At 35.3% G+C, this 12,233-nt stretch overlaps 2 protein-coding genes across 5 annotated transcripts in view; one reads left to right on the forward strand and one right to left on the reverse strand.

Annotated features, from left to right (window-relative positions):
• LOC116766893 (neurogenic locus Notch protein) overlaps window positions 1-7,694 on the reverse strand; it is a 70,339-nt gene extending 62,645 nt beyond the window's left edge. For all 4 annotated transcript variants that reach the window (XM_061527047.1, XM_061527048.1, XM_061527046.1 and 1 more), the window contains exon 1: window positions 7,351-7,694. In XM_061527047.1, coding sequence (XP_061383031.1) covers window positions 7,351-7,447 — 97 coding nt within the window. In that variant the 5' untranslated portion in view covers window positions 7,448-7,694. The remainder of the gene's footprint in view (window positions 1-7,350) is intronic.
• Window positions 7,695-7,748: 54 nt separating this feature from the next.
• On the forward strand, window positions 7,749-12,217 carry LOC116779579 (centrosomal protein of 112 kDa). Its single transcript, XM_061527049.1, has 12 exons — window positions 7,749-8,381; window positions 8,456-8,655; window positions 8,817-8,996; window positions 9,917-10,005; window positions 10,082-10,178; window positions 10,381-10,561; window positions 10,787-10,900; window positions 10,975-11,152; window positions 11,222-11,366; window positions 11,544-11,687; window positions 11,795-11,918; window positions 12,060-12,217. The coding sequence occupies exons 1-12, from the start codon at window positions 8,276-8,278 to the stop codon at window positions 12,173-12,175; spliced, it is 1,674 nt and encodes a 557-aa protein (XP_061383033.1). The 5' UTR covers window positions 7,749-8,275; the 3' UTR covers window positions 12,176-12,217.
• The last annotated feature ends 16 nt before the right edge of the window (window positions 12,218-12,233 follow it).

Genomic DNA, 12,233 nt, shown 5'->3' on the forward strand with positions numbered 1-12,233 from the left:
GTAACAGAACATACATGTATGTACAGGCGATGTGATCACAGCTCAAGGTCGAATTTAGTGTTTTGTGGTGACCGTCACACGAATACATGTGTCATGGGTAGATTACAATTGAAATTAATTTTATAACACAGACAACAACCCTACCCTAGAAATAAAAGTAAAACAAATGTCTACGACATTTTATAAAGGGAATCTACAACTACAAATCTTCTATGACACTAATGTTATTACTGTTAGAGAATGTAGATTTCACCAATAAAATTTCTTATCAATTTCTTTACAAGATGTTCTAATACATTCTACATGAAAACGTCCTATACGTAATAAAACGTGATGGGTTTTATTCCGTAGTTTATCTGGCGCGTTGTCCAGTACAGATAAACGGAACATGTCTGAACATGATTTTCTAACGTGGACTTCCACTGCCCAGATAGCGATGTTCACACGCTCCGATATAGCTTCGGAGTCTTCCGGTGATTCGCCCAGACTTGCACCCGCTATCGAGCCACTTCCTCCGGACACCGCGGTCAATACTGATACGACATTGACCCATTGAACAACAGTAAACAATTGTTACATTAAACGACTGATCAAACAAACAGAATTATCAGTTCCTCAATATTATTTCGCTGGCCAACAGTTGATATAGTTAACATAGAAATCAGAACCAAATATTCATCTTTGTTTACTTCTAAAGTACTCTAACGATGTTTATGTCTGAACGTATAGACATTTATAAATAAATTAACAAAACGTACAGACAATATACCAAACACCAGGTCACAATAAAGCAATTAGATTATTACTACAGACGAAATGTTTTTTTTCAAAATATTTGTTTCGTAATATTATAAGATATAAGCAACATTGTTGTATATTATGCAAAATGGCGACCGTAACATCGCACGCCCAAGAGCAGTATACGATTGACAAGTCTACAGTTTATTTTTACAGGCAGTAATGATCTCGCAAAAATATTATGCTCAACGTTAAAAGTTTAGTTTATAACTCAGTTAAATCGCAGTTTAAGCAATCTTAGCTTAATTAATAGATATAAAGCAGGTCTAATTACCTCTCCCGTATTTAAAGATAGTTTAATTTTGGCGCCACAATAATATTAAATTCCAACAGAAGATATGTTCGAGATGACAAAAATATCCGATAGAATATTTCATAGTATAAATGACTAAGCTCAGCCGTATGAAATATTGAAAACTGTTTGGATAATCATTTGATTGTATTACTAAGGCAATCTTTTGCGTCACGATTTTGGGCACCGTTTCGTTGAGGGCAAGATGTATTTTACAGAAAATCTCAATTCGGACCATGGAGGCGGCGCAATGATTGATGCAGCTATACTTGTGTGTAATGCGTTCTTGATTGCCTCACCGTTATGACCTGCCTCCAGTTTTAGTATCCCGTAAGACAATACCACGACTCCGAACAATGGTTGCCTATAGATTGTGATCTCTGATTTGTTTATGTAATCCAATGGGGCTTAATCAGTTATTGTTACAGATTAAGATTTGATAAATCTATCGAGAGTGCATTTCAGTTGTGTGATATTTTTTTATTATTATAATTCCACTATTGCAAAAGCTACAGTCTGTGAATTAAAATAATTAATGTTCGGTACATTCAGGAAGGAAATACTGAATGAAATATAATGAACCTTTAAGACATGCAAAGAAAACGAATAACGTATAGGAAATAAATGTTTGAAATAAATCATACGTAAAGTTCTCGTTTTATAAAACCTCTCTTACAGAACAATATTTTAGGGTCCACCTCGGAGACGATGGTCAAGTGAAAGGTCCGTAAAAAATGCAATACTGATTGCAATCTCCGATAACATTAAATAAGCTAGTGGTTCCAAAAATTTGCATTTAAATTAAGCGTTAAGACTTCTCGGATTAAATTATTTATAATGATCAGGTTCCTGCTCTGTGCTCATATCCTAAATTCGGCTGCAATAATTTCAGAATAATTGACGTACAGAAGTCCAAAATTTCCCGTCAAACTGGTGCTAATTACTGCACTTGTCATACAAAGTTATTGATCTACACCTGCTAAGTGGCTAAGTGGTCAGACGATGATCGCAATAAATATAGATTCAGATAACACTTTCACGTTTCTTCCGCCTTCGCAATTAGCGGCCTCTGTTGCGGAGGCTTAAAATATATCTGATCATTCCAGTCCTACACGATACTTTAAATCAACTCAAGCACTTAGTACTCAACCGAATACGGGCTCTTTTCAAAACTAACAACAATTGATTGTAGTCTTTCGGGTTTTTATGACAAACAATACGTCTATTGTTTCCTTACTAATTATCGGAGAATTCATTAGGCTAATTGTCATGGAGACTATTCCAACCGTACTTACAACCATTCGGATTCAGCTGGTATAGCGCCCGAATGGAAATTGTACAAAATGTCTTCGTCCGTGTACTTTCACATAAATAAAAACCTAATTCGAATGTCTCGTATAATAAGACGTGGGACAGGACTAAATCTCCACTGCACGTGGGAAAATTACCCTTTTAGTAACACGATAAAAGTACAAACAGACGATCATCTAAGTCTATTTGCCTATCAGCTTTCTCGTAAACAACATTTCACGTGGCACCATCTTCCAAAATTTCGTAATTGATGTAACTTTAACCAATATTATCTGTCAGTCTTGCTCCGGTAATTTATTTAAAATAGTGTCTTTGGTTCTAATCGTTGGAATAATGTTTGACATAATATTTTCACTTTAAATACAGTAAACTTTAGTATGTGTTAGAAATGTACGGAGGCGTTGTATGTTTGGTTGGATTTTTTTTCTAGAAACTTCCAAGCATCTAGTGTTTAGTGTTCGTGACAGCGGCTCGGGCGCAGGGTTATTGTTAAAGCAAACGAACGGACGTACCTATAACCGTTTGTGCATATGCAGGCGATATGTAAACACTTCAGCCGACGTTTTAACTTTAATATTACAACAAGTTCTTAATACGTTGGCTTAAGGTTCAAAAAGCTGTTGGAAATGTGATGAACCAACCGGTTTTAGGAATAATGGACAGGATACTCTGTGATTCTAAGTCCTTTTTTAAAGTATCAAGAATTTTAACAAATGCACATTCAGGCCTCGGTTCGGAATAATGTTATTGATGACATTCACTCCATGAGTATTCGTGATCATGACGGAACATAATTAGTTTTTAAAGCGTCTTAACATTTTGAGTGACAAAAAACATGAAGATTTCAATTTTAAATTACGAACACTATAAAATTTATATTGTAACCACAAAGACGTCCTCCGTTTTCCAGCATGCAATCTCTTAAGGTATATTAGCAAAAACCACTAAAACAATAGGAAATTACAATAATTGATATTGAAAATTGTCAAACATTCAAAAAGTAACAACATTTTAAAAAATAACTAAAATAGCGACTAAATTAAAAAACTAGGAACTATAAGATAGGGGATCTTGACTTCATAACGTTACACCTATGCGGGGTAATTTCAAGTGCGTCTTATCTTAAGCAGATCACAAACTTAGTAATGTAAACTTTGTTTTGGAGTTAAGTTTTTTATCATAAGGTAAACTCAAAGATACCCCAGGCTTATCTCTAAGAACGGGGTCGCTAGATCAAACACTGGACCCCACGGATGTCGAACTGGTTTCAGACCTGTTTAGGCGAAATTTCAACCGACCCCGCCAATAGACTATTACAACTCCGAATATTGTTATCTGTAGACACTTTTACAGCTGCCTCTATACATTTTAACATTTAAAACCGTTTCTTTGTAATATAATCCGATAATTAAGAATACCATTAGTAAAACTGTGGCTCCATTCAAGTAAATAGCATTAAAAGGTAAATAGCTTCGTTCCGTGTATTTTTCATTTAGATGGCATGATAACCGAGCCATGCCATTCATGCATTTCTGTTTATCTTACGTTCGGATGGTTTATCTACAGATTATCGTCTATTGTTGATTTAAAATATCAAAAGACGCTTGTTTTTTGTTTCAGTATTTCCTATAAATGTGCCGTCTGTGTCACAACACCCGTTATATTTGAATATCTCGCCGTGTATCTCATTCTACAACTTTCATTTAAAACATTTACATGATATTCTTATTCGATCTTCTTTCTAATTTAAACTGTTTTTTTTTTATCTCCAATCTTCCTTACTTCACGGCAGCAATCACAGTCAGTTATGACGCTCTTTAATACGTTATAAAAATAGTTGAGACATATTATAATACAATAGCGCACTTTCGCATGAGAAACTAGCGATTCCCATACCCAGCGCAATAAAATCCTATGTCCCAACCGCTCGTGTAACCTCAAAATTATATTTTTTCCGATCCCGCATGGTCCACAGAAATGAGGGAATTCGAAAGGCATCATGGAAGAGTCTGGAATAATCTGGGCCGTGTTCTATACGCTGTTTCTACAGTGTATAAGGCCGTCCCAGAAATAAACATAAGATAATTAACAAATATATTAAAATAAATAGAAGCTCCTGCAATTTATCTATATCGATTAAAAGTTTTATAACTTGAAACAAGTTTCGTTATGAGCACTTTATGTATTCCAAATTAATTTAAATACATTTTACTTGCAAACGCCGTTTCTGTTTTCTCTTTACGAAGCAATTAACGAACAAGCCGTGCTTTAATATAACAAGAATTGGTTCAGGTTTACAATATAACGAGAAATTTAAAGTTTACAGCTCCAAATAAGCCCTCGAAATTGGATAATCACTTTATACGTATATAGCATACAGGAATGTATTACTTTATAATTCGTTATTTCAAGCCAATATAACTCAAGCACGAAACAGAGTAAGTGAAGTAAAGATTTACAAAACTTAAACAGCGAGAAAAACTGGTCATCGTAATGAAATGACAAATATGGCTAACTACCAAGAACATTTAAACTATATAATATAAAATGATGTAACCGTGTGCGGTCCAGATATTTCTATATTATACAGGCATTTATTACTTTGCTAGTCATTTTAAAGGACCGATGGTTTTTTGTGAGCGGACCGATAATTGAGATATTTCATGTTAAAAGAACATAAAATATATTTTAGACGAAATATTTTAATACATATAATTTAGCAGACACGTTGTTCTTTGGTGGACAACTCTTAACGATCTTAAATGGCTGTCTCCTGAATGTTGAACAACTATTAAAAAACATATTAGTCCCGTCTCGAATCTTGATTGATACAAAACAGCGGATTTCGTTCGATTAAGTTTTATTGCGAAAGCCATAAGGTTCAAAACATTCATAAAAACGGAAACGAATGAATATGCTAAATGTTAAGTGAGAAATTGGTGCGTCTTAGTTGAGATTTATATGGGACCCAGACCCATAGTAGGGTTGTCGTGTTTGCGACACCAAATCTGTAATAACATAGACATAGTATTTATTCGCAGATGTTACGCACATATTAAAATGGATATCACAAACTTATGGCCCTATTTGAAGCAACAATGTAGCGAACGACGGTATGGAATAATTTATAATACAATTGAAATCCATAGACAACCCCAATATTTTTTGTGGGCATCGGGCGTGCACACATGGCTTTAGCGCATTGCATCTAACAAAACATTTCACAATAGAAATTACTTTGATCATCGATCGTGTCGATAAGAGTAATAAAATTTTATAAGGACTCGTATAACTAATATTTATAAACATTAAGCTAAATTGAGGACAATGCAAGAATTTGCTAGCGAAATAAAACGATTATATCAAAATATTGTCTTTTGAATTATGTGTAACGATGTGAGTGTACGATTTGAAATTGAATATATTTGTTACAAATATTAACAGGAGCGTATTATTTACGCCGCGCCGGCCAGCCCTAGGCGCCGGAGCAGTTCCCCGCAAAAGACAATTGATCATTAATTGCGATTGTTTTTAAAGTAGAGCGCTGGCCGTGTCCGAACAATAACACACATGCGTTTTGATACAAACGTCGAATGTAATCAGAGATATTTTGTATCTTAACACCGCATCGCTTTGTAAATATTTTAAAGATAACGCTCATACAGTTGTTTTAAACACTACAGATCTCATTTTTGACTCATTTAGTTGTGGCCACAGAAAGTATCGCTACGGAACTCCTCGCGTTACATGTCAAGCTCAATTTTTGTATTTATATTTTATTCAAAACATCTTTGAAACTTAAGAACGAAATTACACGAATATAAATGCATTTTAAACGGCTTATGAATTCCAAATTTCGACTTTCCCCCAAAAACTCGTAAGACACCAGAAACGCTATTCTAAACGATCATATAATGTTATAGCTTGATCAATATTCAAAATGCTGCACCATAGTCCCGACGACAGAAATCGTGTGGAAATGGCTCGAATACTAATAAACATTTTACAATTTTGTATTCACATAGATGAGCTTAGGCGAACGTCGTGCGAGTTCTGCTTTGCATTACTGTATTTCTTATCTAAGTGATCTAGTGCTTCCAATGTCCTTGCTAGTACATTATAAATATATTATTTGACCCTTCGACGGCCGTTGGGAATACTGATTGAAGCATAAATAGTTGTGGCTCTGATGTTTATTGTGTGATAACTTTGGCTTCGCGTGCGGTTAGCCGAGATAGTGACGGTTCGTTTCTAAGAAATTGTACTTAGCGTTAACGAAATCTGAGTACTGTTATGGGTGGAAAAAATATGTGTGCTAACAAATTTCATGTAATTTAATGAGATGTAGCAATTTTTATAACGGAAATTACTTCATATCGACAACAATTTAAGGCATATGAATATATCTTATTTATATATAAAATAATTTTAGAACAACGAATGAGAGATCACTAGAATCTACTTTCCACAAACGGGTATAAAACCACAACAACAATAAACAATAACTCAAAAGTTGCAACTACCCACACAGATATATATATCATATGTCATAACAGCATAATTTACGAATTCAAAACAACAGAGATTAATACCAAATCTCTTTTAAGGACATAAAAATGTTAATTCTTGTTTTGGCATACATTTTTTAAACTGAGACTTTGAATAAAAATAAATGCCCTATTCAATAACCATAATTAAATATAGAACGGCTGTAATTAAAAATATAAAAAGCGATGCTACTTCACTCCAGTTTTTAAAGCGACAAGTTACACAAGTTCTATAAAACTGTGAGAACCAACTATGCACGACTAAATTAAAACTCTCGATAATATGTAGAAAGCTCTGTGCGTCGGCGCGCCAACTATACTCGGCCGGATTGGTTTCGAGACCGCGCTTTCATAAGCTCGACCACTCTTCAAAATTACATGCAGCCACAATAAGACACTTACCTTCGACACTATGGATTTCAGCGGACAGCGTTGTTAGCAGCAGGCCGAATGATAGCAATTTAATCCCATAATCCGGTATAAAGTTTCTTGACCACATCTTGTAGCACAATATTCACACATGGATCACACACATTGGTTTTACTCCTTCTATGTCGTTTTAACACCAAAATATAAACACTTCACGGAACTAAGAGTAAGAACTGACACTTCATTTTGTTTTGAACTGTTGTTACGTTGAAAAAACCTCAGTATTGATCATTTTAGCGGTAAAACACGTTCAAAAACAACGAACAGCCCGTTTGAAACATGCGCAGCCGCGTCCTGCTCGCATCTGACGGCTTTGTTGTAAATACACAATCTACGGTAAATCAAAATGGCGGACGGCGCGCCAGTGTGCGTGTGCGCAGCTTGTAACGATAGATATCTCGCTCCTAGGATCCTGTCTACAGCCCTTAATGTAAATTTTATCTAATTTAAAACTTCATACGTTTAATTTAAGTTATTAAACCCCAGTGTTTTAGTTTTAAAACCGTGAGAACCCAGACACTCACACATTGACAAATACGCGAAGGAATGTTGATTCAATGGAGAAATCAAGCAATTCAACACCACTCGTCGCTCACAGCCAATACAGAGCTTTTGAACTTAGTAGTCCAGTGGTTGCAGCAGAGATGGCGCTACTGTAAATGTTATATTGTAGGGGATGGTTTGCAAGGGATTGTCAAGATCTAGTCCCTTAAAAAGAACTGGAATAATAATGTTGGTTAAAAATAACGTTTCAAGAAAAAAACTATATAGTGATCTATATAGTGATGCCTTTCAGTTAAATCGATAACGGCACTTTTGTTGGGTTGCTACGCTTAACAAAACCTCCTTAGTCGTTAGCGAACTTTATTTTGATTTCTTTAAATCAATTACTTCAAGAATGGCCACTTGCTATCAAAAACATCCCTTCGAAATAGAAACGGAAGACAGATTAACTACAATAAATTCAAAAATATTTGAAATCAAGAAGAAAATACAACTATCAGGTAATATTTACAATTAGCAATGAACCAAAAATATCGTCAATAAATTGTCGTTCAAATTTATTCATACATTAAAGAGGGTCAAAGAAAATCACATTATGAAGAAAATGAGGCAGAGAAAAAACAAAACAGTGACTTCATAGATACTTTAAAGACTGAAATAAAACTGAGACTAAAGGAACTAGCTGAAGCCAGAGAGATCGTAACAGAAGAAGAGGCCATGGTGAAGAAATACTTAAACGCGGTTTGTCCAATTGGTAATAAGACTGCAGATCAGGTAGTTATAATACGGCTTTTTAGAATTAATTTTCAAAAACACTTCGTCATGTTTAGAAATTTGTGGTTTTTAACGATGCGTTTGAAACAAATGTGACATTTTAATGCTCTAAAATGGTTTGTTGATGCAACTGAACTATTAATGTGTAACGTGTTTTGTAGCTAATACATAATTTCGATTTGAAAGTAATTGAACAAAGAAAATTATTGGATTTATTGAAATACGAGAAAGGCAGCAAGAAGAAGAAGTTGAAAGATCTGGAGGTGGAATACGAAAAACTTCTGATTGAAAGCACTAAAAGCGATTTGGTGAAATCAAAAATATCCACCAGAGCTAGAAAGGTATGTGAAAGAAAAGCGTAATAATTACTATAAACATGATCGTAAAATTGTTTAAATATTATGTAATGAAGAGACGAAACCTCTTAGCATACCATGGATTCACCGTGCGGGTGCCGGGTCCATCGCGGTACAGGGAGAGGAGCTTCAACAGTGCCTGGGACTTGCGACCCAGGTGTAGGATAAGGGGCCCCTATCTATCGCGCGTTATAGGCTCACCTCCACTGTCCAAGCTCCTCTCTCTACCTAACCAAATTTGAAATGAACCTACTAGAGCTGCCTTTGACGCACGTTCCAAGAATGAACTGATATCAGTTCTTTGCAGGCCCAAGTCTTTTAGCACGTCGTAGAGAGATTTGGTTGTTATATGCTAATGGCATGTTCTTTTGGAATGTTGGTTTCCCAAGGAACCGTAAGCTCTATTATGACAACGCGCTTTAAAATTCGCGAATATAAAAATATGTCTGGTCTGGAAGCTGTCGCGCAAATATCCTCGGGGATTTTATATTGCTTCTCATACGTGTCCATCATTATAGTCCAATCCGAAGTCGCTTTAATGAAAGAGCAAGGCTTGACGTTTGATTTTGTGGCCCTAGTGCCTTCTCTCACAAAACCTAATATTATAAACCTAATATGTCGTAAATTACTACACGCACCATTGAAATACGAACTTTGCTTTAAGTATTTGAAAGATTTTGATAAATTTTTATGTTATGGTTAGGATTTTATTATTAAATTCATATTATTACAAAGATAGAACTTGGAATAATATCGAGTCAAACAACGTATACAGGTTTTACCATCAAGTTGGCACAAACATATTAGAATAATAAAAGAGAGAATACATCAGTTTACGAAAGTAGTATATAACGTCACAGATGTAAGTTTTTTTTAACAAAAAATATTTTTTTCACCACCATGAGAATGTATCCCATCTTGAAAACGAGATCCACAAAGTTCTGATACAATGGACTGAAGCGGAGTTGGTAAAGAAGAAATATACTTCAATCAGGTAAAATATAACTAATTATGTATAAATATACTGACAGAAAATATACGAAAAATTTAAAACAATATTTCCATTTCAGACAGGCCCTAGTGGAAGATTCAGTAAAATTCGAAAGCTCGCTGTCTAAAATTGAGGAAGTCTTGATGAAACAAAAGGAAGAAATAAAACAGTTAGAGGTAGTTGAATCTAGCAATATCATAGGATTCAAAACCGATACCAATAACACAAAAGTACCTAGTTAAGTGGTCTTTTGGCGTTTAGTTGAAAGGATTGGGACGCTCGAAACAGAAGGAGACGAAAATAAATCAAGAGATCTTGTCGCTCTAATGAATAAAGTTAAATATTTAATGGAGAGATTCGTTCAATATTTATCCACAGTTGGTCCGTGAAGAGGCAGCCGAGATGCGTTTCCGTGCGACTGCGGCAACGGCTGCGGAGGCTGCCCGAGCACACGACGCTGAGCACGGCCGAGCAAACGAAAGAGCCTATTTCGCACAGAGGTTTGAAGAAAGGAAAAGGGAACTTGAGAAATTAGAGAAGAGAATTTTCCCGCCGGCTGGTTAATAGTTCATTATAGTCTCATGCATACTTTTACTTTCAAATAATTTACATTCACTAGTATTATTGGTAAGGAAAAAATATAGTTGAAATGTATTACAAGGCTGCAATGAAATATATAATGATCGTTTCTTTTTTAATTAAACAAGGGAAGAAAACATGTCATGGATATCATTTATACTGGCAAGTTAAGGAATAATGCTAACAAACAATTATTGTGTTGCAGTTCGTTCCGTGCGACAAGAGTCAAGAGGATCTACAGAAGGAGAAGTAGCTACGGAGGAACAATCAGCTGCTACACAGATGGAAGAAATATTCCAGAGATTGATGAAGCTAACAGGTTAGAAAATCTAGTAATACCTGATGGTTTCCTACAAATGTATCAGCATGACGGTATTTCCTTCATTTTTGTAGGAGTCACGGAGCCTGAGGAAGTATTCGAAAGGTTCAAGTCACAGCGAGAGACACAAAAGCGTCTGAACTACCTTCAACAAACAACTGAAGAGGAGAAACTTCTCCTTGAGGAAACACAGACAACACTCATGGCTGAGCTCGAAGGATACAAATTTGCATCCGTTAAGGATAAGGATGAGTAAGAAAATATACCATTATTTATAAATGATAATTACGCTTTTTACTATAAACTTCATATTGATTTCAGGGGTCAAGAAGAAATAATGGAGTTAAAAAGACAAATAGAAGAAGAGGAAAAACACTATGCTGATTTACAAAAAAAATATGACGACTTGGAAGGCTTTTTGTTAGAAATCAAGAGATTGTTATATGACCTGTGCAAAATGTTGGATGTAGGCAGAATAGGAAATATTAAACGGAATCATATTTTCAGCTGCTATGAACACTGTCTCATACATTAACACGCTAATTAATTAAATACCTATTTTTGTTTCTGCAAATCCAAAAATTTGGGTAAAATGTCATTGATCTTTCGACTAACACGCGATTTAAGTCTAATTTTGCTTTAGATTGTGGGAGAACCAGCTATGCCAGAGTGGACAGCAGAGGCACGAGATATTTCAGAAACTCTAAATGTTTTAAGTGCGAGGTACTCCACTGCTGCTACTAGGACAGCTGCCTTGGAGAAGAGAGATCAACCCATTCCTTCTAATGTACGTACTAGCCCCATAAACTATAAATGTTCTTTTATATTTAGCGTCTTCATCCATTCAAACAAACCAGATGTGATGAAATTTTATTCAAAACATCTTTTTTACAGACTCCGAGTGGACCACAGTCACTAGCTGGTGTGAGGTCACGAAGTCCCAGCACACCGAAGGACTCTGAGAAGGTCCTGCCGACGTACAAGGAATTGGTGACCAGAGAACCCGTCAAACAGCCACGTACGATGACATTTACTAAGAATTACTTAATACCATAGTTGTCTTTATATTAGTCTCTTACTAAAATTGTATTATGAATATATTTCTTTAAAAATATTTATGGAAGGTCGAATAGTGAGTTGAAATGAAATTTCTCTATAGCATCTGATGAAGAGGAGGACATACCATCGCGGTTCTACTTAAAACGCCAAGCCCAACTCATCGTAGATACAAAATGCAGAAGGAAAGGATTCCGCACACCTTATCCAAGGAAATAATTGAGAAGCTTAACATTGATATTTTGTAGTTGACTTATATTTTACGAGCCAATAAAAC

The sequence above is a fragment of the Danaus plexippus genome (assembly GCF_018135715.1).
Source record: "Danaus plexippus chromosome 3 unlocalized genomic scaffold, MEX_DaPlex mxdp_34, whole genome shotgun sequence".
Classification (NCBI taxonomy): Eukaryota; Metazoa; Arthropoda; class Insecta; order Lepidoptera; family Nymphalidae; genus Danaus; species Danaus plexippus.